Raw genomic sequence first — 26,073 nt, forward strand, 5'->3', positions numbered from 1 at the left:
AATGGGGGATCTTTTTGAAGAACTTGGATTAAAAAGGACAATGGGAAGTAATAAGCAGGGAGACATGTAGTTGATAAGAAAGAGTTATAAGAAAGGGGAGACCAGTGGGGCTTATGAAAGTGAGGACGCACAGATGGGTACGCCAGTCGAAAGTAACACCAGTGATCTGGGCCTGGAATCTGGTGACCACTTGCTGGAGGTCATTGTAATACGAGATGAAAGAGAGTTACATACGGAGGATAAGGAATCCATCAGGACTCAGGCGACAGAGGTATCTATTGGTGGTGGTGGCTACTGGCCTGGAATAGCCGCAAGGTCACCATGATTTACCTAATTTGGAACTGCTGTGGTCTTGGGTTAGACAAGGTAGTTCGAGCTCTCAACGGGCTCATTCGAAAATACAGACCCTATATGATCTTTCTTTCGGAAACGAAAATGAAAGACCACAAAATTGACGGAGTAAGAAGAAAGATGGGTTACGGTGGCGGCTTCAACGTTTCTCCAATTAGGGTGGTGGGATGACTGTTGGGAGGTAAATATTATTTTTTTCTAGTAGAAATATTATTCACTCAGAGAGGCGCATCACCAGGCACGACGAATGGTTTCTTGCTTGGTGGATGTATGGAAATTTGTACTGTGCCTAGAAGGAAAAGTTCTGGAATTGGGCGATGAAGACTCTAAATCCCTCTTCGTGCTCGTGGTTTTACGGGGGGGGGGGAACTTCAATGAGTTCTTGTGGGATTATGAGAATGAAGGTGGTAGCACAGGATCTCTGAGGCGTCCACGTTTTCTGCATGATTTTATGGCAAAAATGGAGCTTATTGATTTGGGCTTTAATGGGCCTCGCTTCACATGGAGGGGGACTCAGAACAATAGCCTAGTTCAAGAGAGATTGGACCATGGTCTGGTAAATGGACCTTGGCAGGCCCGGTGGCTAAATACGATGGTTACCCACGCAGTTGTGAAAGCTTCGGACTATGCCCACTAATTATCAATTTGGACCAATTGGATGCAAAGGGAAAGAGACCCTTTTGGTTTGAGGGTTTTTGGGTCAAGGAACTGGGATGCAGGGAAGTGGTAGAAAACAGATGGCGTAATCAAAATGACAGGGATTGGCTATATTGGTGGCAACAGAAGAAAAGAAGTACAAAGAAGAATTTGAAGACTTGGAGTCGTGAAACCTTCCAGGACCGAAAAACCTTAATCAACAACCTTACTGAGTATCTAGGATCTCTTCAATTGAATTGGGAGGACAATGTTGAGCGGATCAAGGCTACTACCGCCAAGATACTTGAACTTGAAGATCAGGAGGAAGCGTTTTGGGCGTAACGATCCCAGGTCCGTTGGCTACAAGCTAGGGACTCCAATACAACATTTTTTTCGTCACTTTACTATCCAGAGGAAAAGGGAAAACATTATTACGAAGATCAAGGATGATTGTGGTAATTGGGTGGAAGACCTTTTGGGTATTAGGAGGTCATTCGAGGTCAATTTCCGTAATCTATTCCGGTTTTCGGGTAATCGTGACTAGGGGAACCTCCTTGATTGTATCAGTTTGTCAATCACCACTGAGATGAATGATGTGCTTACAAGTTCGATTAATAAAGCAGAGATCCGAGAGGCTATTTTATAGATTGGTAGGTCTAAAGCTTTGAGGCTAGACGGATTCCAAGGTATTTTTTTCCAATCATTTTGGGATGTTATCTATGCTGAAGTCAAAGGCTTTGCTGCTGAATGCTTGGAGGGTGGCTGGAGCCCCTGCTCGCTCAACGCCATTCATATCGTTCTGATCCCGAAATCTCCCAACCTCGAGTTTGTTAATTAGTTTCGGCCAATTAGCATATGCAATTATTTGTACAAGGTCCTCTAAAAAATCTTGGCTAATCATTTACAACCTTTCCTTCCCACAATGATCTCATAAAGTCAGAATGCGTTCGTTGGGGGCTATCAAATCCAGGATAACATTGTCATTGCTCATGAAGTTTTTCACGTCCTTAAGCTTAGAAAGATGAAAAGGAAGCGTCGGTTGGGCATATGACATAATTGAGTGGGATTTTTTGGAAGCTACTATATTGAAAATGGGTTTTAACTGCTCGTGGGTGGACCTTGTTATGCGGTGTGTTTTGTCGGTGGAGCTCTCTGTGCTTATTAATAGTTGTTCGAGGAATTGCTTCAGGCCGACTCGTGGTCTCCACCAGGGAGATTCACTATTTCCCTATATGTTCCTTTTAATAAGTGAAGTTTTATCTTGGCTATTCTAGCATGCGGCTGAGACGGGATTTCTCAAAGGAATTCGAATTAGTGCTCACCTTTTTTTTTATTTTTTATTTATTTTTATTTATGGATGATATTTTGATCTTCTTTTCAGCCACAGAGGAAAATTGTGAAAACATGGATCGTCTTCTAAAGGCTTACTATCTTACTTCGGGGCAAGAGGTTAGTTTGCAAAAGTCGGTGGTGTAATTTAGTGCCAATACACCTAGAGATGTCCAGTAGGAATTGTGTACAATCTTGAATATGTCAAGGGTGGAAGACCCTAGAACTTACCTTGGTATACCAGCGGGGTGGGGCAAGACCAAGTCGGTTGCTATGTTCTACATCAATGATGGGGTATTATCCAAGATCTAGGGCTGAAAGAACAATTTTTTATTGCAGGCAGGGCGGGAAGTGTTGATAAAAGGTTGTGGTTTAAGCCATGCCCACTTATCCAATGAATGTATTCTATCTCCCAGCTCGGCTTTGTAATGAAATTGATGTAGCCATTGCAAAGTTCTGGTGGGCTAACTCAAATAAAGCTCAGGGAATTCATTGGGTAAAGTGGATGGATATGGGCTTGCCAAATTGTGAAGGTAGTATGGGTTTTAGGAATTTGGGAGACTTCAATCTTGCCCTCTTGGCCAAGTAGTGCTAACGGCTTATCCAAGAGCATGACTCATTATGGGCTTGGGTCTTCAAGGACCGATACTTTCCTCACTCCTCGTTCCTTAAGGCAAAGAGCGAGGGTCGTTCCTCCTGGATTTGGTCGAGCCTTTTGGATGGAAGAGACATTATTCTCAAGGGTACTCATTGGTAAGTCCTAAGTGGCATGAAGGTCAGCCTTTGGAGAGATGTTTGGGTTCCGAGTTTATTGGCTGGTTACCCTATTCCCATCAACGATGGCTCAGTGGACTTGGATCAAATTGTTGACTTAATCATTAATCAGGACGTCGGGCCTTAGAACTTGATTTCTATCGCTAATGTTATCTCAGAGTTGGATAGTACGACGATCGTTGGTTTTCATTTTGGTGATCCTGCAAGATTGGACTGCCTCATCTAGCGGGTGAAAATCAATGGAATTTATACCATTAAATTGGAATATCGTTGGGTATGGGGACAAAATCCACAGCATGTTGCCAATGTTGGATCAGATCAGCGTGTTTAGAAGATGATTTGGGGCATTGTGGCGCCTCTCAAGGTGAGGAACTTTTTGTGGCTAGGGGCTCGATGGGCTATTACAACCTACCAAAATCATTTTCGGCATCGTTGCGATTTCTCTCCCTCTTGCCCAATCTGTAGTAAGCATGATGAGTTAGTTGAGCACCTTCTTCTCCTTTGCCCTTGGGTTGAGTTTGTGTGGTTTGATGCTCCCTTAGGTATTCGGGTGAACCGTGACTCTATCTCTACTTTTGCTGCTTGGCTTCTCTGGATTGGAAGTGTTGACTTTGGGAGTAAGTTGGAAAGATCGCGAGCTCTTTCCCTTGTCGGGTTATCTTGCTGGCATATTTGGAAATCACCAGCGCTCGCCGTCGCCCACCATCACCATTATTGCTTTTAGGAATGCATTTGATAGTTTCTCATCGGCGACGAATTGTACCTTCATGCCCCCTCCTCCGCGTGCACATGTGATGAACCGATGTCCTCCTTGGTCCCCTCATTCTAGTGGTGAGGTTAAGGTGAATGTGGATGCTAACTGGAAGATGGGTGTGGATCGGGGCTTTATGGGAGTAGTAATTCGTGATGCCCCGGTGTGTTGAGGTGTCCGGTTGGAAGTCGTGGCCACAAGTGCTCTTATAGCTGAGGCTTTGACGATATATGAGGGTTGTGCTCTTGCTCGCCAGAGGAATTTCAATCAGATTTTCGTGGAATCATATTCCAAAATTGGTCATCTCATCATTGGTGGCTGGCTTGGAGTGCATTCCTTGGGAAATTCTTCCTACTTTAAGTCGTGTACTGGAGTTGGGGAGATCTTTTCAAGCGTGCACCTGGTCTTGGGTTCCAAGATTAGCAAATGTTGTGGCGGATTTTGTGGCATCGCATTCGGTAGTTGGGATGTGCAACTCTTTGTGGGTCACTAGACCTTTATCTTCACTAGTGGGAATCCTCAACAAAGATGGTATTCCTTGGCCCCCTCAAAGGTTGTAGGTGGCCTGGAAAGCATTGGATTTGACATATTTTCCCGAGGCTCGGCTGCGTCTTGTATTTCTTTGTCCTCATTGCTTTCTCAATGTTAGTGGTTGTTAGTCCTTAGTGGCTTTCCTGTAGTCTTTGGCTTTTGCCCTAGTTAATGAACTTCCAGTTACCTTAAAAAAAAAAGAAAAAAAAAAGAAGGCATTTCTAAGAACTTAACCAACTCAGTTTAATAACTAGTAAACCGAATTACACCTTAATCTTGTAAAACTAATAATAGTGATTAAGCTAATCATTGATTACGTTTAGATTCTTATCATTTACCCTCCCCTTACCAAAAACCTTGTCCTCAAGGTTAGAATTTGACTCTGGAAACTTCAACTTGAACTTATCATAATCTTCCCAAGTAGTTGTAGCAATATCCTAATTCTTCCATTGCACCAATACTTGCACACTAGCTACATTTCCCTTTTTGTAAATCCTTCTATTCAACACAGTCATTGCTTCTTTCACTGTGTCTAGTTCAAGCCCTTCTTCTAGAATGGTCACAGTAGGCACAATGTGCTCTCCCAAGTGTTTCTTTAGGACACTGACATGGAACACTAGATGAATTTTGGTATTGGCTTGTAACTTTAACTTGTAAGCCAATTTCCCAAATCTCTCTAAGACTTTAAAGGGACCAATATACTTTGGATGCAATTTATGGTAAGAATGTAGATTTAGGGCTTACAGATGGTAAGGTACTAACTTCAAGTACACAAAATCACCCATAAAGAACTCCCTTTCAGTCTTGTGCTTATCAGCTTGGATATTCATTCAGTTATGTGCCATTTCCAGATTGTTTTTCAGAAGTTCCAGAATCTTGTCCCTCTCCAATAATCCTTTCTCCACTTTGTCTAACTTTGCAGAACCTAGCTCATAGGCAACAATGTGAAGGGGAAGGAAGCCATACACCAACTCAAATGGAGTAGACTTAGATGCATTATGATATGAGCTATTATAGCTCCATTCAGCCCAAGATAGCCATTGCACCCACTTCTTTGGTTGTAGTCCCACAAAACACCTTAAGTAAGTTTCCAAACACCTGTTTAACACTTCAGTTTGCCCATCACTCTGAGGATGATATCCAGAACTCATATTCAACTTTGATCTTTACAGTTTGAAAATTTCTTTCCAAAAATTGTTGCTCACAATGCTTGTAGGCATGCCATACAACTTAAATATGTGATCCACAAACAACTGTGCCACCGTAGTTGCAGAATAGGGATGAGCTAAGGCAACAAAATGGCCATACTTTGACAGTTTGTCCACTATTACCATTATCACTATCTTGCCTTGGCATTGAGGTAACCCCACAATAAAATCCATACTTATATCAGTCCATATTTTTTTTTGGTATGCGAATAGGTTGTAACAACCCCAGGGGAGCAATGGTTTCATATTTGTTCATTTGGCATACCTGACGCGCAGCAACAAATTGTTTAATGTATGCCTTCATTCATTGTCAATAGAAGCCTCTTTTAATCCTTTGATAAGTCTTTAATACTCCTTGATGGCCTGCAATTGGGGTTGAATGGTGTTCCTCAATCACTCTCCTCATCCAATGAGACATTAGACTAAGTACTATCATTGAATTGTATTTCAGAAAGCCATTGTCTATATGGAACTTAGACACTTTGGAGTTATGGCCTTGTGTTTCTTGAGGTTTAAGCATTGTGACCTCTTGTAATTTCTGCTTGTTCCACTCATCAGTCTCATTATCTATTCTTAACTCATCCAACCACCCAAAATAAGGGCAAGTGATGGCAATGAGCTCCACTAGCTTATCTGGCTCATTTTCAGTAGTCGCCATGTCATTCTCAGGATTCTGCACCCTTGATAGTGCATCTACCACTATATTATCTCTCCCATGTTTATATTGGATTTCATAGTCATAGCCTAATAACTTGGAAACCCATTTCTATTGAAAAGCTGTGTTAGCTCTGTGACTCAAAAAGTATTTCAAACTACTGTGATATGTCATAATAATGAAGTGCATCCCTTGCAAGTAGTTGTACCATTTCTTAATTGCATACACAATGGCAATTAGTTCCCTTTCATAGGTAGATATGGCTTGATTTCTTAATCCCAATGCCTAGATAGTAAAGGCTATGGGTCTTCCCATTTGCTGCAGGATATCTCCAATTCTAACTCTTGAGGCATCACATTCGATTTTAAATGGAATTGAAAAATCAGGAAAAGCTAGTACCTGAGATGATGTCATGATGCTTTTGAGCTGTTTAAAAGTTTCCTCAGCTATCATATCCCACTTAAACCCAACTTTCTTAGTAAGGTTATATAAAGGTTGACAGATTCTCCCATAACCCAGGGATAAACTTTCTGCAGTAGCCTGTCAAACCCAAGAAACCCCTAAGTTGCTTCACATTCTTGGGAATAGGCCATTTTGCTATAGCCATCAACTTACTGGGATCTGCAGCAACTCCTTCTTTGGACACAATATGCCCCAAGTACTCCACATAATTTTGACCAAATGCACATTTTTGTTTCTTGAGGAACAAGTGATTCAATTGCAAGATTTCAAATACCAGTTTCAAATGTTGTAAATGATCTGCCTAATTCTCACTATAGACTAGAATATCATCAAAGAAGACAAGCACAAACTTCCTAAGATAGGGCCTAAACAAGTCATTCATCAAACTCTGAAAAATGGCTTGGGCATTGGTGAGACCAAATGGCATCACTAGGAACCCATAGTGGCCTTCATGAGTTTTAAAGGCTATTTTTTTTCAATGTCTTTAGAGCTCATTCTGATTTGGTGGTACCCTAACCTTAAATCCAAATTAGAAAAATAGCCGGAACCATGCAATTAATCTAGAAGTTCATCTATCAATGGAATTGGATATTTGTCTTTTATGGTCAAGGCATTCAACTCTCTATAATCCATGCACATCTTCCATGTGCCTTCCTTTTTCCTTACCAATAATACAAGAAAAGAGAAAGGAATATGGCTAGGTCTAATGAACCCAACTTGTCTCAATTTCAATTTTCTACAAGGGACCATAATGATATGGTTAAATGTTAGATGGTTTTGCTCCCTGTACCAATGGTATTTTGTGAGCATGTTCTCTTGCTGGGGGTATGACAGTTGGAACTACAAATATCTCCCTAAATGCTCCCAAGAGATCTTGCAACTCACCCAACTGTGTAGGAGACAACTCAGAAGCCTTAAGTTTCTCATAACAGATATAATATAGCAGCATGCCCAAATTAGACTCATAGCATTCCTTATCCCAATGATTGGAACTCATTTCCTGCACCAATGGTTTCTCACTGGCATGATGATACAACTTGAATTGTTGACCATGCTTAGAAAACTCCATAGTCATCAATTGGAAATCCTGCAAAATTGGGCTGACAGTTGATAATCACTGCACCTCCAACACCACATTACATCCTCATAAAGGGAGAGGAAACAAATATGTGGTACAATGGTAGTTTCTTATGGATAGGGTGGTGTTTTTGCAACATCCTTGCCCCTTAAGCTTGCCCTCATCTGCAATCATCACCTTAAAAGTCTTCTGATCAGTTACTTGCCACCCAAGTTTCTTCACTAATCTGGAATTTATAAAAATGTGACTATTGCCAGAGTCTAATAGGATTCGAATGGATTGGTTAGTGAGCATCCCATCCACTTTCATAGTTTGAATGGTCTGTTTAGATGTAGTGTCATATAATGCACATTCACTCAGCTCCATATTGTTAAGCTCAGACACTCTTCCTCAGCTACTATACCATCTTCACTATCAACCACATTCATTAACAAAACTAGCACTCTCTTCTCTCTCATTTCCTATGAACCTCTTCAGTGGACAACCACTCAAATTCTGCACAGAAAGCCTTTGTAAATTCCTCCCAGCTTGGAGTGGTGTGTAAACAGTCTTGCCATTTGAACCATTGCAAAGCTTCTAGTTCAAGATGGAAAGAAGTAGTGACCACCTTTTAATTGTCTGGAAGGTTGTAATAGAGGAAATATTGTTTAGCCTTGTAAATCCAAGCGATCGGATCATCGCCATCGGCGAAATGAAGAAAGTCCACTCGATGTTACCAAGGAGCTGGTGGTGGAGCCAATCCTTGGTCATAGAGTTCCTTAACGGGGTCGTGAAGAGGAGTGAAATCGCGTGGAGGAGCTTTCAAGGTCTCCCCGGAGTTTGGATCCAAAAGTTCTAAAGACGGCGGCCTCGGACCGACGGCAGAGGAAGATTTGGGGCTCGGTTGAAAAGACAATTCGCGACAGAATTGTTCAAAACAGATTGCAAGCTTGGAATCAAGAGAGGCGACGAATGAGGAGGACGCATCATCGATCGAAGATTGGATCAAGTGTGGAACAGTTTCCATCAATGCTTTGAGCGCAGCAAGTTGTTCATCCATGGTAGTGAAGCGTGTAGTGGTGGTGTGACGAGGCATACAAGAAAGGAAACCAATGATCGAAGTGGGTGATACCAATGCTAAAACCTCAGTGGTCCAATCCCTAATTCGACCTTAACCTGCAAGCTAGATCAGAAATGGCAATGGAAGGAAGGAAGAAGGCAATGGAGAGAACCTCCTATTTTTTTGTAATAATATTTTTATACTCAAATAACCGTTGGCCATCCACTCACCACATTGGTGCCTTTATACAACCTAAACATCTAGATACTGCCAAATGGCATTTCTAACAACTTAACCAACTCAGCCTAATAACTAGTAAACCGAATTACACCTTAATCTTGTAAAACTAACATTAGTGATTAAGCTAATCACTGATTACATTTAGGTTCTTATCAGGAGAGAGAGAAATGAAGGTGTATTAGAGTGAACTTTTGGTGTAACAGCGACAGGTGGGTGAGAGGTAGCGGGTAATTTGGAAGCAAAGACAAAAGAATGTTCATAGCCCGGCCCAAATTACATGAATCGAAACCTAAGCCCACATACATGAACCCGAACCCAAACCCGGACTAGGGTGGATTATTTGTTGTGGAATTGTGATTTGACAAGTAATGTTCTCATGTTAGACTGAGACCCTTATAAGTTTGGAGTAAACCATAACTAGTCATGTGGGATCGAAATGGTTGTTTGATATGGACTTTGTGGTTCATCATGCATTCTCTTGTTAAGCACTTTGACGCGTTATGTTATCATATTGTCAAGGAACATATATTCAAAATGATCAAGATCAACAGTTTGACAATATAAATGTTATATTATATGGTAAAGTAACATTTATCGTATTCAATACCTATAATGTAATAAAAAATTTAAAGGGTAGTGATTTTCACAGTCACATTTTCTACTTTTGCAATTATCTCTTGTTTTTGTCTATTGATTGATTCTCGTTTGATTCATCCAATCACATGACTAGAAAAAGAGCGTTGAGTGCATTGAAGAAAAGAAGAGTACGAAAATCACTTTCGCTTGTCATTGCATGCACAAATCCTAATACAAATCAAACCAGTTTGCTTGTGTTGAAGAAGTAAATATGAAAGGCAGCTGAAATTAAGAAGGCCGCAAGCCATCAATAAAATGCATCACACGTCTTGCCTTTACTTTGATTCGAGAAACCTTACATTCAGAGAAAGAATTTGAAGCCAAGAAAATGGCAACAGCATGACACAACAGCTTGTAGACAATTACAACAAAACCATGTTCAAGATTAGGCATCACAACTGTTTCAAAGTAGAAGCAGGAAAGCAAATAGATGTGGTACAAATCATCTAAGAGGATCGAAAAGAGGCCGAGGGCGAATATAAACAAGAGACAAGTCAAGGCGGCAGAGATAACGAGAAGAAGAATGCAGACGATGAATGCGCCGTGGAGAAATGCAAGTAGGATGAGGTTGAGATTCGGCTCCATCGGAGGATACAGTTGAAGAAAGTGAGAGAGAAAGCTGAGGATGTTAAAAAGAAAAAAAGGTTGAGCTTGAAGAAGGGAAAAGAATGAAGTGACTTGCACTCATTCTATTGAAAGGCAATGAAGTCATTTTCTCAGTTATTTGGAGTTCACAGCAAGGCATTCTGTTTTGTGCAAAATTAGAGGTCCAAGTGTATAAAATGAATAAGATTCATGCATAAAATGAGTAAGATTGTTGAAGGAAACAAATACAAAATAAAGAAGCGGAAGAAGTTACTTAACGCACCAACTTGATCATTCAAATTTGCTACAAAGAACGACACCCAAGTAAGACCTAAAACCATGACAAAGGGAAAAAAAACATAAGCTGATATTGACATGGATGAATCCCAGCATCCTTCCAAGACTTTGCGGTTGGTTCCCTAGTTCAACAAGTAAAATTTTCTCTTGCTAAACAGAGCAGCCTACGAAGGAAACTGAGCATCTCGTACGACAGCACATAATCATTTTTCACCCGAGTCTAGGGAATAGCATTTGATTTAGCAACTGGAAAACGTTGTGAGAAAACTCTCAACCAATTTGTTGAATGGTCACATGGATCTGCTCAAGTCTTTGAACATTCTGACCCAACATCAACTGTAGTCCAGATTAATAATCACTGGCAAGACGATCTGTGGATCTTCATCAATCTATCCTGCACTGCAAAAAATTTGCATGACATAACCAATAAGTTATTTTGTTATGAAGCACTTAAACGAAACATTTTGAATTTTCCACCCCTTGCTTCAGTAAGAGCTGTCTTTGGGAACCATGTCGGTAGTTACAAGGGAAAGTTCAGCTCTAAGCAGCATTCCGACATCTATTTACGTCAATATTTGTGCAAAGTCTGGACCAAGAAACTGAATACTAATGACTCTTGAAACATTGAGAAATTCAGGATGCATTCCCCATATAACTTGTTTTAAACTCTGATGAGAACAAATTTTAAGTGTCAGGCGATTTTCTTTTCAGTTCAAACTTTAGTTCTCATTTCACATCTCATAGATTTTTTGCTGATAACGTCTTCGAATACATATTTTCGAAAGAGTGAATGCACATTCACGAAGAAATGGTAGAATAAAAGGTCGTACCCAGTGCACAAGGCTCCCGCTTTACGCAGGGTCTGGGAGAGGTGAATGTCGGCTAGCCTTACCCCCATTTATGGAGAGGCTGCTCCCAAGTCTCGAACCCGAGACCTACCGCTCATGGGCGAAGGCACTTGCCATCGCACCAAGTGCGACCTCTCGAAGAAATGGTAGAATAATAAAAATAAATTAAGATCAATTACCTTTGCCATCCACATGGACCCTATTTACATCAAGAATTTCGCTTAAGTGAGGCAATGACATCTAGGCCATCTTTGGTGATCCATTTGGAGGGATAGAAAGTATTAGATGATCCACGGTGATGTTGCCAAACCATGATTCTTGAGCAATCGTGCAATAAACCTTCCATCTGACTTTCATCTTCGACAACTTGTTCAATAAATGTGCTCGTCTGCAGATGCAAACAGTAAAGTTAGCAATTGAAGCGGGGATGTAGTAGCCAGTAGTCAGGCAATATTACAGTTTTCAGTGCTTAAGTGCGGACTTTATTTCTCCAATAGAGGCTGTATTATTGAAGGGTGTGCTTATATATGGTACAAGTAAGTAACTTAGGATGTTCTAGTTACTACATCAGTTTACTTAAAAGATACAACTTCTCGTTCTAAGTCTACCACATGTTCTTTTGCTTTAAAGGTCGTAGAAGTTGGCTTATGTTTAAAGGTTACCAACCTTGAAATCATCATTGCCTTCATCGAGCTGCCTAATGGGTTCAAGAGTCGGTCGATGCCACCTTTTAGGGTCCCAGAGTATCGTACTATTGAAGGCAAATCCTGATATGTCAGCATAAAACCTCTGGAACCTTCTATTTGACTCAGTTACATGCCATCCTATGACCTGAGTTCCATTACAAACGGGGCCTTCAATAACAGGTTTCATCTTTCCACCTATCATTTTTTCCACGGTCCACGTCCCAAACCGCCTGCAGAAAAATATGAAAAAGGAAAAAATAAGTGTCACCATAACATGCTCAGAAAATGCAATGTCAAACAAAGAGCATTTACTAGAGAGGCAAAGATGAAGATCTCTCATACAATACTACCGGCACCAATTTTCCAAAATTTAGATACTGATGGATGTGCATGATAATGGAACAATACTTTAGTTGCTAGAACTAAATGAGATTCAAAGGAAAACCAAATAGAAACATATAAAACAATGTCGCATCAGTTGGTATTCAAATTTTAGAACTTTATTGTGTTGTGTGTAATGTTAATCTCTCTACAACAGGTTCTATGAGCAATGAACAAACTATATGCGGAGGATCAGAGGATCTCCAGCAGAAAAATGATAATTAACTATGAGATTGACATAAAAGACATATAGCTGTAAGAGCAGTTCTCATGCTTACTTATCAAGAAGCTCAAAAATTTGTTAAATTTTGCAAATGTAACTAAACCATGTTCTCTTATTTTCTCAGGATATCCGTGGGTGATGATGGATAAAAAATGCTATTCCTACAACAGTCCCATACAAATGTAAACTAATACTAAGGAGTTTGGTTTAGAGAAGTGGATATACCTGATCTGCCTCATTTGCTCAAAAAGATCGATGGAGTAGACGTTTTCCTCATTTGCAAAGTAGATGATTCCATCAAGATGGTGAGTTTCAATGTGAGAAAGTGCAACATTTCTTTGATGAACACTTTTGTCTCTTACATCAGTAAGATTTTTATTGCAAACAAGATGTATGTACATAATCCCAGATCTCCTCAAGATGTCAGTTGTTTCTGCAGATTGGGAGGTCATCTCCACAACGATCCATAACAATGGAGGTGAGGTTAATTTTAATGTGTGTATCATACGATTCAGATTATAGGCTTGAAATGACTGAGCATATGTTGGAGTCACTATTATCAAAAGCTTCCGGGATTCCAAATCTGATTCTTGAATGAGTAATCGATTATCTATAGATTTTTCTGGAGTCCCATCTTTTGCTTCCTGCTCTTTGACTTGCAACTCTGCTGTAACATTCTCCTGCAATCTCACCCTTTCTGATGGTGTCTTATTTCTGTATGTAGTATCATGCAACTGAAACCCAACTAAAGATAACATGTCAACGGATAAGTCTTGATGCTTTGACATGAGATTCGCAGGTAAATTCATTGAACCAAAGGGCGTAAGTCCAATGAATAGACCAACAATGAAACAAATGAAGAAATGGCAAAACGCCCTCCTCCAAGTTTGCCATCTTGGTTTTGAGTCTTTTGACTTCTCAAGAGGCCTATTAGACCTTGGTGAATAAACTTTGAGAACAAAAGGGTTGAGCAAAGTGGACACAGACGACAAGAATCCATTGGATGAGGGGTATTTCTGAGTACACAATGAGGACTTGGACAATGGAGAAGCAACTGAACAGGTTTCCCCATTGAGTGCAGTTCCTACTCGAGGCACCGGAGACAATGTCCTTCGAATAGATGCCATCAACACAAACACAGTATCTGATCTAGCTTATTTCAAACTCCACCTCTGCTTACAAACTCTTATAACATAGACCAAAATCTATCCAAACAGATTAAAACATTGCGGTCTTTCGAACGAACGTTATACCAAAAATTTCAAAACCACTAAATTTCTTCTCTGTATGACCCCCATCAAAAGCTTCATTTTTACCATCAATTGCAGGAAATTAGTGCGTGCATTTCATATGAAACTAAAATCCAACCTCCAAACAATCCAAGCCCTCCATCTAATCTACTTCTCGCCACAAACTCCCAACCCCAGCTTACAAAAGAAAAACAGCTTTTTTCCCCAAGTTCAAGTTCTTGATCTACAACAACAATATGACTAAAAAGATACAAACTTTGGACCCAAAAACTATCAAATTCCAAATGAAATGCTGAAAAATTCTCAGAAAAACCAAAAAGGTCGCCGCATTACCGTTAAAAAGCAACTGGGTCTTCGATCTTTCAACCCAACTAGCCCCAAAGCAACCAAACCAGCCAGGCAGCTGCAAGCTCCACTCTGTTGAAGCTGGACAAAACGTCAACGTTTGGAGCACAAAGTAAAGATGTCAATGGCAGCAGTGATGCTTGCCAGGAATCTCTCTCTCTCTCTCTCTCTCTCATGTAGATTCAGACACCAAAAAACATACGATACAGTTTTTTCTTGGCTTGGGTGACCGACGGCCTAATTGGTTCTAATTATTTGTAATATTTGGTGGGAACTGTAGTGATACCCAATGTGTGTAAGGAAAGAAAATTACAATTTAGCAACTGTACTAATTGCAGAAGTCTCTAACTAATTTTTTTGCATTGATTTTTTCTATAAAATTTTAACAGCTATATCTTTAAGATTCTTTTGGGTCTAAGGTATCTCTTGCAAATAGAAAATATTGATTTTATATTAACCTTGATATTGTACATCTTAAGCGTTATATTTTCATTTTTTTTCTTCCTATGAGTATCTCTAGACTTGGTTGGTAAACATTCTACCAACTAAGTGATTTTTCAATGTGCTGAAAACACGATCCAGTACATCAAGTATTGGTATATCGGATCGTGTTCCAACCATTGAAAATTTTCTCTTACCAGAGATTTAGAATAGTTTGATTGTTTGGCTCTAAGAGTTCCTCGAGGTTTCTCTTCGAAATTTTTTACCTTGTTTCATGATTTCATCCAAGGAAAAAGAAGAAGAAAATGATATGATTTTTTATATAATGGACATTGGAAGGGATAGAAAGTGAGATAGTATTAAATATATAAAGATAATTTATTGCTTTTATTTTATTACTTTAGCATTCTGACAACACATCATCAACGTCAACTGGTTCAAAAATAAAAGAAAAACATTCAATTGATTCATAAACAATCTAAAAATTCATGAGGATACCATCCAAACAATGAATTGCCTTTCCTTTTTTTTTTTTTTTTCTGCAATACCATATATATAAAATATAACCGAAATGTTAAATTAAGAAGAAAAAAAATCTCATTTGTAAGAAATCAATTAAACCATTTAATTTGCATAAACGGCGAGTCCAAACCAATTTGGGCCGAGCCTCTCTCAAGCATAAGCCCAAACTCGACCTAACCGTCAAAATTTTCAGCCGGCTAGGACAGGTCTAAACAGAAGGTTATTTCCGCCATTTCATATCATACTCTCCGAAAGCCGGCTCAAGTCGCACTTGTGTGGAACTCTCTCTCCCTCCTTCGAAGTTGTTACTTCCCCTACAAACTCTTCATCGTAGTCTCAGATCCATCGCTCATTCTCTCACCACCATCGATTGAGGAGGGATAGAGAAAAGAGAGAGACAGAGAACCTGTCGCCATGGGCATGGCGGTTCGAGGTTTCGTGCTTCTTCTTCTGTTCTTATCAGCTGCAAATCTCAGTCTTTCGCTCTACGAAGATCAAGTCGGTCTCATGGATTGGTAGGTTTCAATCGCATACTCTCTCTGCTTCATAACTTAGAAATTATCGGAAAAAAGGATTAAATTTTGAAATTCGATTGGAATCACTTCACTCGATTTCTCTGAATCCAAACGGAAGTTAATATCTGAAGAATTCGATCTTATTTCTATCGAATTGAATCGTATCCGAGCTGTTAATCGAAAGTTTGAATTTTTTGTTTTAGTTTGTGAATTGATTGTTCTGCGGGACTTCGAATTGATTTTGTAAGTTTCTGTTTTGTTGCAGGCACCAGCAGTACATAGGGAAGGTGAAGGAAGCAGTGTTCCATACTCCGAAAAGCGGGAGGAGGCGGGTTGTGGTGTCCACTGAGGAGAATGTTATAGCATCGCTTGATCTTCGGCATGGGGGGATAAGTAAGTTCCTCACTATTTGAGATGGAATAATCATATGTGAAATCTGTTTTGTCGTCTCGGCTCAAACATCGAACCGAATGTTAACCGGTGCTTTTGTTTTGTGCAGTTTGGAGACGTGTTCTTGGGAGCAATGATGCTATAGATGGAATCGACATAGCATTGGGAAAATGTAATTGTTATGCCTGCATTCATCATTTTTTGTCATAAACTATATGATTACGTGAACTTTGTGATTGAAAGACTCATTTGTCAGGAACAAATAAATTTCATATTATCACGTTATGGAATTGGTTTTATAAAAAAGGGGTTGAATTGTGCCACATTATGTTTTCTCTTATAGGAATCCATTATTAAATGCTTCCGCAATGAACTTATATTGTTGATCCAAAGGTTGAGCGTTCTATGTCATTTTTTCAGATGTCGTTACCCTTTCGTCAGACGGAAGTATTTTAAGAGCATGGAACCTTCCTGATGGTCAGATGGTTTGGGAATCTTTTCTAGAGGGCTCAATGTCCTCTAAATCTTTACTAAGTGTCCCGGTTAGTAAACAACAATTACACTCACTCTTCCAAAGCTTCAATTATGCTACACGATTCAATCTTACATTTAGTGTTTGTGCAGACAAGTTTGAAAGTTGACAAGGGAAATTTGATCCTTGTTTTTGGAAAAGGGTCTCTACATGCCATTTCTAGCATTGATGGTGAGGTTCTTTGGGAAAAGGATTTTGCAGCTGAAAGGTACGCCTACTTAGAGTTTTGTGATTAATGTAATCATTTGTAATATTAATAATATGATTCATTTTTGTATTTAATAAATATTGCTATTTCGTTAATAGTTTTTGTTGTTTCCATGTTTTCAGTGTAGAGGTTCAACAGATTATTCAGCCTCTGGGCGGTGATGTGGCTTATGTACTCGGATTTGTTGGTTCTTCCCAGTTTGATGCATATCAAATCAATGTTAGGAACGGAGAGTTGCTGAAGCACAGCAGTGCACCCTTTTCAGGTGGCTTTTCAGGGGAAGCACTGCTTGTTTCTAGTGAAATTCTTGTGACATTGGATTCCACGAGGTCAAAGCTGGTAATTGTAAGTTTTCAGGATGGAGAAATTAACTATCAACAGTCACCCATATCCGATATTTTTGGGGATTCTTTTGGAACACCAGTGCTGTTACCTTCAAAACTTCCAGGATTGTTTTCTGTAAAACTTAATGGGGCTGTCATATTCATAAGAGTGACTGGTGAAGGAAAGTTGGAGGTGCTGGATAAAGTAAATGATGTGGCGGCTATCAGTGATGCAATTTCACTTTCAGACGGGCAACAGGCTTTTGGACTAGTCCAACATGGAGATGGTAAGATCCATCTTACAGTAAAGCCTACTCATGACTCAAGCACTGATCTGCTCAAAGAAAGTATTGTTGTGGACAGTCAGAGGGGGGTTGTTCATAAGGTTTTCATAAACAATTATATCCGGACAGACAGGTCTAATGGGTTTAGGGCCTTAATCGTCATGGAGGATGATTCACTTTTGTTGTTACAACAAGGTGCAGTTGTATGGGGTAGGGAGGATGGGCTTGCCTCAATTATTGATGTAGTGACGTCAGAACTACCTGTGGAAAAGGTAGGCGTATCAGTTGCGAAAGTGGAGCAGAACCTCTTCGATTGGCTCAAGGTATGAACTGTGATATGGTTTAATTGAGTTGGAGACTAAGAAGCTAGGTTAAAAGTTTAAATTTTGGCATGTTTGAGCATAATTGCATGTGTCATCCCACTTTGTAGAATTGCATAGCAGTGTAGTTTCATATGCAGTGTGCATACATTTGCTCTTTTGATAGTTTGTATACTTTGGTTCTCATTTTGGACCAGGAGTTTTTAGTTAATGTGTCTCATTGACTTTTCTTTTTCTTATTCTTTTTTTCATTGATTTTGTGTTATTTTCAAGGGACACATACTGAAGCTTAAGGGAACCTTAATGCTTGCAACTGCTGCGGATGTTGCCGCTATACAAGAGATGAGGCTAAAAAGTTTTGAAAAGAGCAAACTGACACGTGACCATAATGGTTTTCGGAAGCTCCTCATAGTACTTACGAGAGCAGGAAAACTTTTTGCCTTGCACACCGGATTTGGGCAAGTTGTCTGGTCTCTCTTACTGCCTACTCTGCGTAAATCTGAAACGTGCGAGTACCCGACTGGGTTGAAAATTTATCAGTGGCAGGTACCCCATCATCATGCACTGGATGAAAATCCATCTGTCCTCATAGTAGGTCGATGCGGGCAAAGCTCTGAGGCACCAGGTGTTCTTTCTATTGTTGACGCATACACGGGCAAGGAAATTAATTCAATGGCTCCAGCACATTCTATTGTGCAAGTTATACCACTGCCATTTACTGATTCGACAGAACAGCGTCTTCATCTACTAATTGATGCTAACCAGCGTGGGCATTTATACCCAAGAACATCTGATGCTATTGATATTTTTCAAAGGGAGTTCACAAACATTTACTGGTACTCAGTTGAAACTGATAATGACATTATCAAAGGACATGCTTTGAAGGGCACTTGCAACCAGGAAGCTGTAGATGACTACTGCTTTGAGTCCAAGGATATATGGTCGATTGTATTCCCATCTGACTCAGAAAAAATCATTGCAACTGTGACAAGAAAATTGAGCGAGGTATGATTGTGTCTGGCTATCACATATTATATAGGTGTAACTGTGTAAGGGAACGTAATGTCCTTGAAAATTTTGCATTTTTTCCTTTTCTTGCATCTGTTATATATATTTTTTAATTTCTTCGCTTTGTTTACTTTTTTATATTATTGGTTCTCTGTATTTTTTGTTATTCCATCTTGTAGATCATTCCTTCTTTACTTTGTCATGTAGATTCTATCATTCCAAAGTCAATCTTTTAACAAACTTTGGTCTTACTAGTACTCTTGGCATGGCCAGTTTTGTTGGTAAGAGGATTCGGTGGTGTGATTTACTACTCTGTTTGTTCTGTAGTGTTTGGTCAGAAAGGAATAGTAGGTTTCCAGAGGAGTGCAGTACTGTAATCATGAGCTTAACATAAACTTTTTTTAGATTGTTATGATTTCTTTATTGTTATTTCATTCGATCATTGCTTGCACTACAGACTTCTATTTGTCTTTTCACATTTTCAGCCTTGTACTTGGGCTGTTCCCCCTGGCCACTCTATAATAAAATGGATTTTACTTCTCGAAAAAGAAGAAATTTGGTTGTTCAGTCTTTGGGTATGCTTTGCTGTTTTATGTTTTTGTAACAAAGGCTAGTGTTTCGCTGTCCAGGTGGTTCATACTCAAGCAAAGGTTATTGCAGACTCAGAGGTGATGTATAAATACATATCTAAAAATCTACTCTTTGTGGCAACTGTTGCACCAAAAGGCAGTGGTGAAATTGGAACAGCTACCCCAGAGGAGTCCTGGTTGACTGTATATCTTATTGATACTGTAACTGGTCGTATATTGCACCGGATGACCCATCACGGTTCACAGGGGCCTGTCCATGCTGTAAGCTTTCCTTCTGCTTGGTTTATGGTTGTGTAATGGAGAATTTGAGAGACAATTATCTTAACAACTTTCTTCATCATGCAGGTTTTCAGTGAGAATTGGGTTGTTTACCACTACTTCAATCTTAGAGCACACAGATACGAAATGTCAGTCATTGAGATATATGATCAGTCCCGAGCGGTATGCTGAAAAACTCAATATATTATGTATAATTTTGTCCAATGGTTCCCATTAAATATGCAATCTGAATCAAAATGCAATTCACAGGATAATAAGGATGTTTTGAAGCTTGTTCTTGGGAAGCATAATCTTACTTCACCTATTTCATCATATTCTCGACCAGAGGTTGTGACGAAATCACAGTCTTACTATTTCACGTATTCTGTTAAAGCAATAGCTGTGACATTAACAGCAAAGGGTATAACATCAAAGCAGCTTCTCATTGGTACAATCAATGATCAGGTAGGGTACTACCTTTCAGGATCCTGAGATACTATTTTGTTTCGTTCTTTGGGACTCCATTCCTGGTTTTATACTTGCTCTTACATCTCCCTTTGACGAGGGTTAACACTTTGTAGGTTTTGGCACTTGACAAGCGTTATCTGGATCCCCGTCGGTCGCTCAATCCCACACAAGCGGAGAAAGAGGAAGGCATTATTCCCCTAACTGATACATTGCCAATAATTCCTCAGGTATGCTAGTAGTATGTACTGTCAATCATTATGGGAGCATATCTTGCAAAGCAATTCGTAATATTTCCTTGATCCTCTTATTTCTTGGCAAGATTTACCTTAAATCTTCAACTGCATGATTAATTTTACAAAAATCTGATCGCTATCAATTTAGTTGTTGGACTTTAAATGTGGGAGGTTTAAGTAGACTGAATACAAGATATGCTTGTTTGGGTTCATATTTCCTTGGCTATCTTAATATCTTCTTATTTAGAGTCCAGTCTTCAAAGAAGCAACTTTCTTGTATGTGTTCTGTATAACTTTTAAGCTGTATTTGGAAATCACAATCTCGGTGAATTTTCATGGAATCGGAATGGTTGTGGTGTTTAAAGTGCTAATACAGATTCTTGAGGAATGGGAGATGTGCTTATTGATCCTTCACTTAGCAGGGAGATAGCTCAATTTCTAGAAACCTGCATTGGAATTTTGTTATAGCTCTAAAATTTCAAGCACCATGCTTTTTATATGCTAATATTTGTCCGAATCCTGCAGTCATATGTGACTCATAACCTCAAAGTGGAAGGACTTCGAGGCATCGTGACAGTACCTGCCAAGCTGGAATCAACAACCCTTGCCTTTACGTACGGAGTGGATCTGTTTTTCACTCAACTGGCTCCCTCGAGGACCTATGATTCGCTAACTGATGATTTCAGCTACGCGTTGCTTCTCATCACCATAGTTGCACTCATAGCAGCAATCTTTGTAACATGGGTCTGGTCGGAGAAGAAAGAACTAAAAGAGAAGTGGAGGTAACCTGTCTTCTAGGTATTTCGTCCTGACATTTTTGTTGCCTCCCCTCTCCTTTATTTTAACTTAAATTAGGAGGTTTACTCCCTAGTTGTAATTTTAGCATGCCTACCTTTAGAGGTATTTTTTGTTGTAAAAATATTCCCTATATTTTTGCATCGACGTTCGACATTCTAGATTGTGTCTTGTTGTACATTTGAAGTGCGAGAAAATAGTGAACTCTTTCACGCTCTTTAGATTTTCTATAGTAGAATTGTCTCGTGACATTTTTCTCACTATTGGCACTGGACTTCACATGGCGGTGCACCTGTGCAATGTAAGTTTGCGTAGTCTTGACCTTAAGGTACCGTTTGGTATGTGGGATGAGATGAAACACAGTGAGACAAAACACACTTGTTCTACGTTTGGTGTGTCAAATTGTCATGGACGTGCTGTCCCATGGAACGAATTTTAGTCATTTTTTGTTCCACCTTTCCCTTGGAACGACTTATTCCAGCTCATGGAACACAGAATTATAAATTTTTTGAACAATGCCCTTTCTCTTCTTCATTAATTCCATTGTCTACACTACTATCTCCCGTGGCCTCCTTCTCTTCTACCTTCCCTCTCTCCTGTAGCCTCCTCATCCCCTACCACAAACCCATTCGAACCCAACCCCACCTTCCTCCCATCGCCTCCCTCCTCCTTACTAGTCCCACGACAAGATCGCCGCCAGCAACGCCCAAGACTCGCATAGCAAGCATTGTCGAGCCTTTTCTGACGACGACAATGCCGTCGAGAAGTCGTCCAAGCGCCACAAGCACCGCCACCACCTTCGCTGCCACCGTCACCATCACGGCAGCAAAAAGCGCGGAAAGGAGACCAAGGCAATCGTTGACGATGTCGAAGTTCCTTCACCGCCACCTATTCAGTCCCTCCGCACTCTACCTTCTTCTCCGGTGCTGTCACCATAGTCAGGCCGTCACCGTAAGCCTAGGGAGGACAAAAACGACGCTGCAGAAATTGATTGAAATGAATTTGAGGGAGTTGGGGTTTTTGGTGGTTTGGGGGACAATGAGGGAGGAATTGCACAATGGGTACTTTGAGGGAGTTGGGTTTGGAGGAGAGGAAGATGGAATGAAGATGGTGGTTGAGTTTTCGACGACTAAGAAGATTTTGCAGCAGAAATGGTTGATCTGTGCAAAGAAGAAGATGACGGCGTGGGTTGATCCGAATTGGGAAATTGGGTTTTGATCTGAAATGTTGAAAACAGTGGTGAAGTGGGTTTGGAATAAAAGTCTTTGAGTTGTTTTTAAATTTTATTTTTTATTTTTATTTTTTATGCACGTGGGTAAGTTAGTCATTTAATTTTTTAGTTTCATTCGCCATGTGTTTACGAAACGCAGAACAGAACAATCGTCCCGTTCCATCCTGCGCGTCTCAAACACAACACGAAACCTCCGTTCTGTCCCGTTCTGTTCCATCCCGTTATGTCATGTTCGTGTACCAAACGCTACCTAAAGTAATCAATGTTCATGAAATAATGAGATTATTAATTTGGTTTGAAGAGTTAAAATTTAGGAAAACTGATGAAAATGGTTTGAAAACTTTGAGTTTTAACGATAAGGACAAAATAAAGGGTAAAGTGAATAGTACCAGGATTGATTTTTTAGTGTAAAATGTGATTTTTCATTAAAGTAAATAGTACCGGAAGCTTTTCGTTAAAATTCCCTTAAAATTTCTTAATGATGAAAGAATAGCATAAAGAAAAAGTTGAAAGTGCGGTTAGATACTAATTCATCACACACTTCAAAGTGACTTTTCAAGAAAAATAAGAAGAAATTTATTCTGGGTGGTGAATCTCACATTCGTTTCCTTTTTTTTTCCACTAATTTTCTTGTCCGTCTCTTTTCTTCAATTAAAATGCAAAGAAAATTGGAATGCTGAGAATCACAATAAGATGTAATCGGAAGGTGAAATGCACGTCATGTTATTTTTAAATTTTGTTTATTATTTTCCCTCAAAGTACTGGAACCTCTGTATATAGGCTAGCACACTCCCCCCACACTATCACATGCCCATATCCTTACAACTTTCACCATCTCCGTCTACTATCTCTTCTCTCTCTCTCTCTCTCTCTCTCTCTAGGAGGCCCTGATGGGGCAGCTTGTTGAAGATGATAATTGTGGGTAAGGAGTGATGGTAGTGAGTGTATATATTTTTTACGTTTTTCTTTTATTTTGTATGAATTAGAAAATATTTATATTTGGTTAATAGTATAATCTAGCATTTATATTAGGGAGTTTTAACGAAAATGACCTAGCACTATTCATGTTTCTTGAAAATTTGATCCATCTTTCTTTGAAAGATCGATGGAGCATTTTTAAGTTCAAATGGCATAACAAGCCCCTCAAAATGTCCTCTGGACAAGAAAAGCTGTCCACTCAATTGAATTTTCTGCTAATCGTATTTGCCAAAATCCTGATTTACAATCAAATTTACTAAAATATTTACTCTCTTAAGTTTTAGTTATAAGTTCATCCTTATTTGGTAACTTATAACTATCTTCATATGTATTATCATTTAATTTCTTGTAATTATAAACTATTCTAGCCTTACATCTCTTTAGTTCTGAATGTTTTCTCACTATAAATGCTACTAATCTATATCTAGACTTAGAGGGTCTAATGACTTTTAAATTTAACAGCTCTTTAATTTGCTGCTCAAACTCTTGTTTATCTGTTAAGCTACAAGGCATATCAGTTGTTTTTATGGTTAAATCTGGATTAATTATATCTAATTTTGCTATTATTTTATTTTTACTCCAATGTAATTATGGGTCTTCCCCTATAATTCTAGTTTGTTCTGCTAATTGTAATAATTCTTCCAAACTCTTTGGTTTATTTAACTGTAATATTTCTATATGGATTCCTTCTTCTAAAATTGGATATTCATGTTCAAATATTTCTTCATCAAATCCTTCTAAGTTATTGTGCTCATCAGTTTCTTTTGAGAGTTCCAAATGATAATTATCTTGTCCATTAGATTCTTCTATACTTATGCTTTTGTATGCTTCTATAGTATTACTTTAGTCAGTTATTGTACGTAATGCATCTTTTGAAAAATGTTATGTTAGGATTCATAAATAAAAAATCTTGTCAACTTTTCAAAAAGTTTAAACCTAAAATGAATGGGTATGATCCTACTGGTGAAACAAATGTTAATGGTAAATTAAATTGTTGTTTTTCTACTTTAATAGACTCATTATTAATACAATGTGTTAAATAAACTAGTCTCTCATCAAATTGTGTTATTCTCACTGGTTTTGCTAATTTTTGTCTATATTTTTCTAGTACAAACTGTTCTCTTATGACACTCTTTGTGCTTCCTGTATCTATCATAGCTGTTGTTTGTATCTTATGTTCTTTTGCTAATTTTATTTCGCAATTTATGGTAATTAAAGAACTATTTTTTGGCTTTTCTATACTATGAAAAGTATTTCCTAATATTTCAATACTTTCTTGTGATTCTGTTGAACTAATTTCTAATAACTTATTATTATAACATTTTTCGCACAATATTGAATATGTATTATAGTATTTATTTGCAACTAATTTACTACACTTATGAAATTTTTCTGGCCAACCTAAATTAATGTATTTATACTCTTATTCATGTTGTTCTTCTATGAATGTACACATATACTCTTCTAAATTGTTATTTGTGCTACTTGAATCTTCCGAGTCTGAATCTATCATATTTATACTTTCTATACTATAAATACTCTCATTATCACTTAAATCATCTAAGCTATATATTGACTGTATATCCTCATCTGCTTCTAATTTAAACAACTCCATTAAATGTACTATTTCTCTCGGCTGTTTACCTAATTTTGGACATTTAGGTCTAATGTGTCCAACTTCTCCACATGAATAACATTTACAGCTACTCTTATCTTGTGGTGCTTTATATTTTCTAATTCAAGGTCTGCCACTTCTTGTCCTAAATTGTTTTGGAATATATCTTCTCTTCATATATGTTCTTAAATGTCTTATGCTGTTTGTAGGGTTCATATGATTTATATTTCTTTTTGTATATTTTCTTATACTTATTTTTCTTATGACAACCATACTGTTGTGGCAAATCTATATTTTTACAACTCATGTAAAATGGTTTCCTAATTTGTTTCTTAGCTTTTATTTGACTACATTCTTGTCTAAGTATATCATATACATGTTGAATTCTCAGTCCTATTGCAATATCATTTTTCTTTCGATACTTTTGCCATTCATTCCAAATCTTTTCTCCTATTGGTCATTTTAGTTTTCTCATATAAGTATCTAATAAATTAATATCACTAATTCTACCTATTCTTCCTAAATATTTAAAGAAATCTATGGTATACTCAGCTGTATACTCTAAATTTCTAATTGCTCTTATTTGTTCTTGTTCACTTCTGCCATCTAACATAGTATGATATAAAACTTCTTGTCTAATCAAAGTAACAAAACCATCAATATTAAAATGTGTTTTGGCTGCCTGATGCTGTTCTGGATTTTGAACTTTCCATGACTGGAAATAATAAAAACCTAAACCATCTAAGGTATGTTCAAAATAATCTAACATATTTTGTGAATTACTAAAATCTAACATTAATGCTGCATGTACACAATATTTTTCCCATCTTTCAATTGTTCTTTTCCAATCTTGTGGATCTACATTATCTAAGTTTAATATATTTCCTGCTATATTAATTTGTTCTAACCCTCTTAAAAATGGAATCCTATTTTTTCTAGGTGGTTTTATCATACTTTCTTCTATGCAATCTACTTTTGCTTTTTCATTATATTGTTCATTTGTTGGTCTAAAAAATTGTTGGTCAGTTCTACCTATGTATCATGGATTTGGATTTTC

The 26,073-nt window shown here is 38.5% G+C and overlaps 2 protein-coding genes across 3 annotated transcripts; one reads left to right on the plus strand and one right to left on the minus strand.

The window, feature by feature from the left end:
- Positions 1-10,468: 10,468 nt before the first annotated feature.
- Positions 10,469-14,543, minus strand: LOC126631722 (probable beta-1,4-xylosyltransferase IRX9H). Of its 2 annotated transcripts, none has more exons than XM_050301861.1 (4): positions 12,936-14,543; positions 12,087-12,336; positions 11,600-11,808; positions 10,469-10,966 (listed from the first exon to the last, which is right to left on the minus strand). In XM_050301861.1, exons 1-3 carry the CDS (start codon positions 13,835-13,837, stop codon positions 11,629-11,631), a joined length of 1,332 nt encoding a protein of 443 aa, XP_050157818.1. In that variant the 5' UTR covers positions 13,838-14,543; the 3' UTR covers positions 10,469-10,966; positions 11,600-11,628. The 2 variants fall into 2 exon arrangements, with proteins under 2 accessions (XP_050157818.1, XP_050157816.1); XM_050301859.1 differs by having other exon boundaries at positions 10,469-10,971; positions 12,936-14,542.
- A 977-nt stretch (positions 14,544-15,520) lies between these two features.
- Positions 15,521-21,452, plus strand: LOC126631720 (uncharacterized). The gene is made up of 12 exons (XM_050301857.1): positions 15,521-15,783; positions 16,049-16,176; positions 16,283-16,345; positions 16,594-16,715; positions 16,798-16,913; positions 17,036-17,843; positions 18,114-18,845; positions 19,478-19,699; positions 19,784-19,879; positions 19,967-20,161; positions 20,278-20,391; positions 20,923-21,452. Exons 1-12 carry the CDS (start codon positions 15,683-15,685, stop codon positions 21,181-21,183), a joined length of 2,958 nt encoding a protein of 985 aa, XP_050157814.1. The 5' UTR covers positions 15,521-15,682; the 3' UTR covers positions 21,184-21,452.
- The last annotated feature ends 4,621 nt before the right edge of the window (positions 21,453-26,073 follow it).

This window comes from Malus sylvestris, chromosome 8 (genome assembly GCF_916048215.2).
Source record: "Malus sylvestris chromosome 8, drMalSylv7.2, whole genome shotgun sequence".
NCBI lineage: Eukaryota > Viridiplantae > Streptophyta > Magnoliopsida > Rosales > Rosaceae > Malus > Malus sylvestris.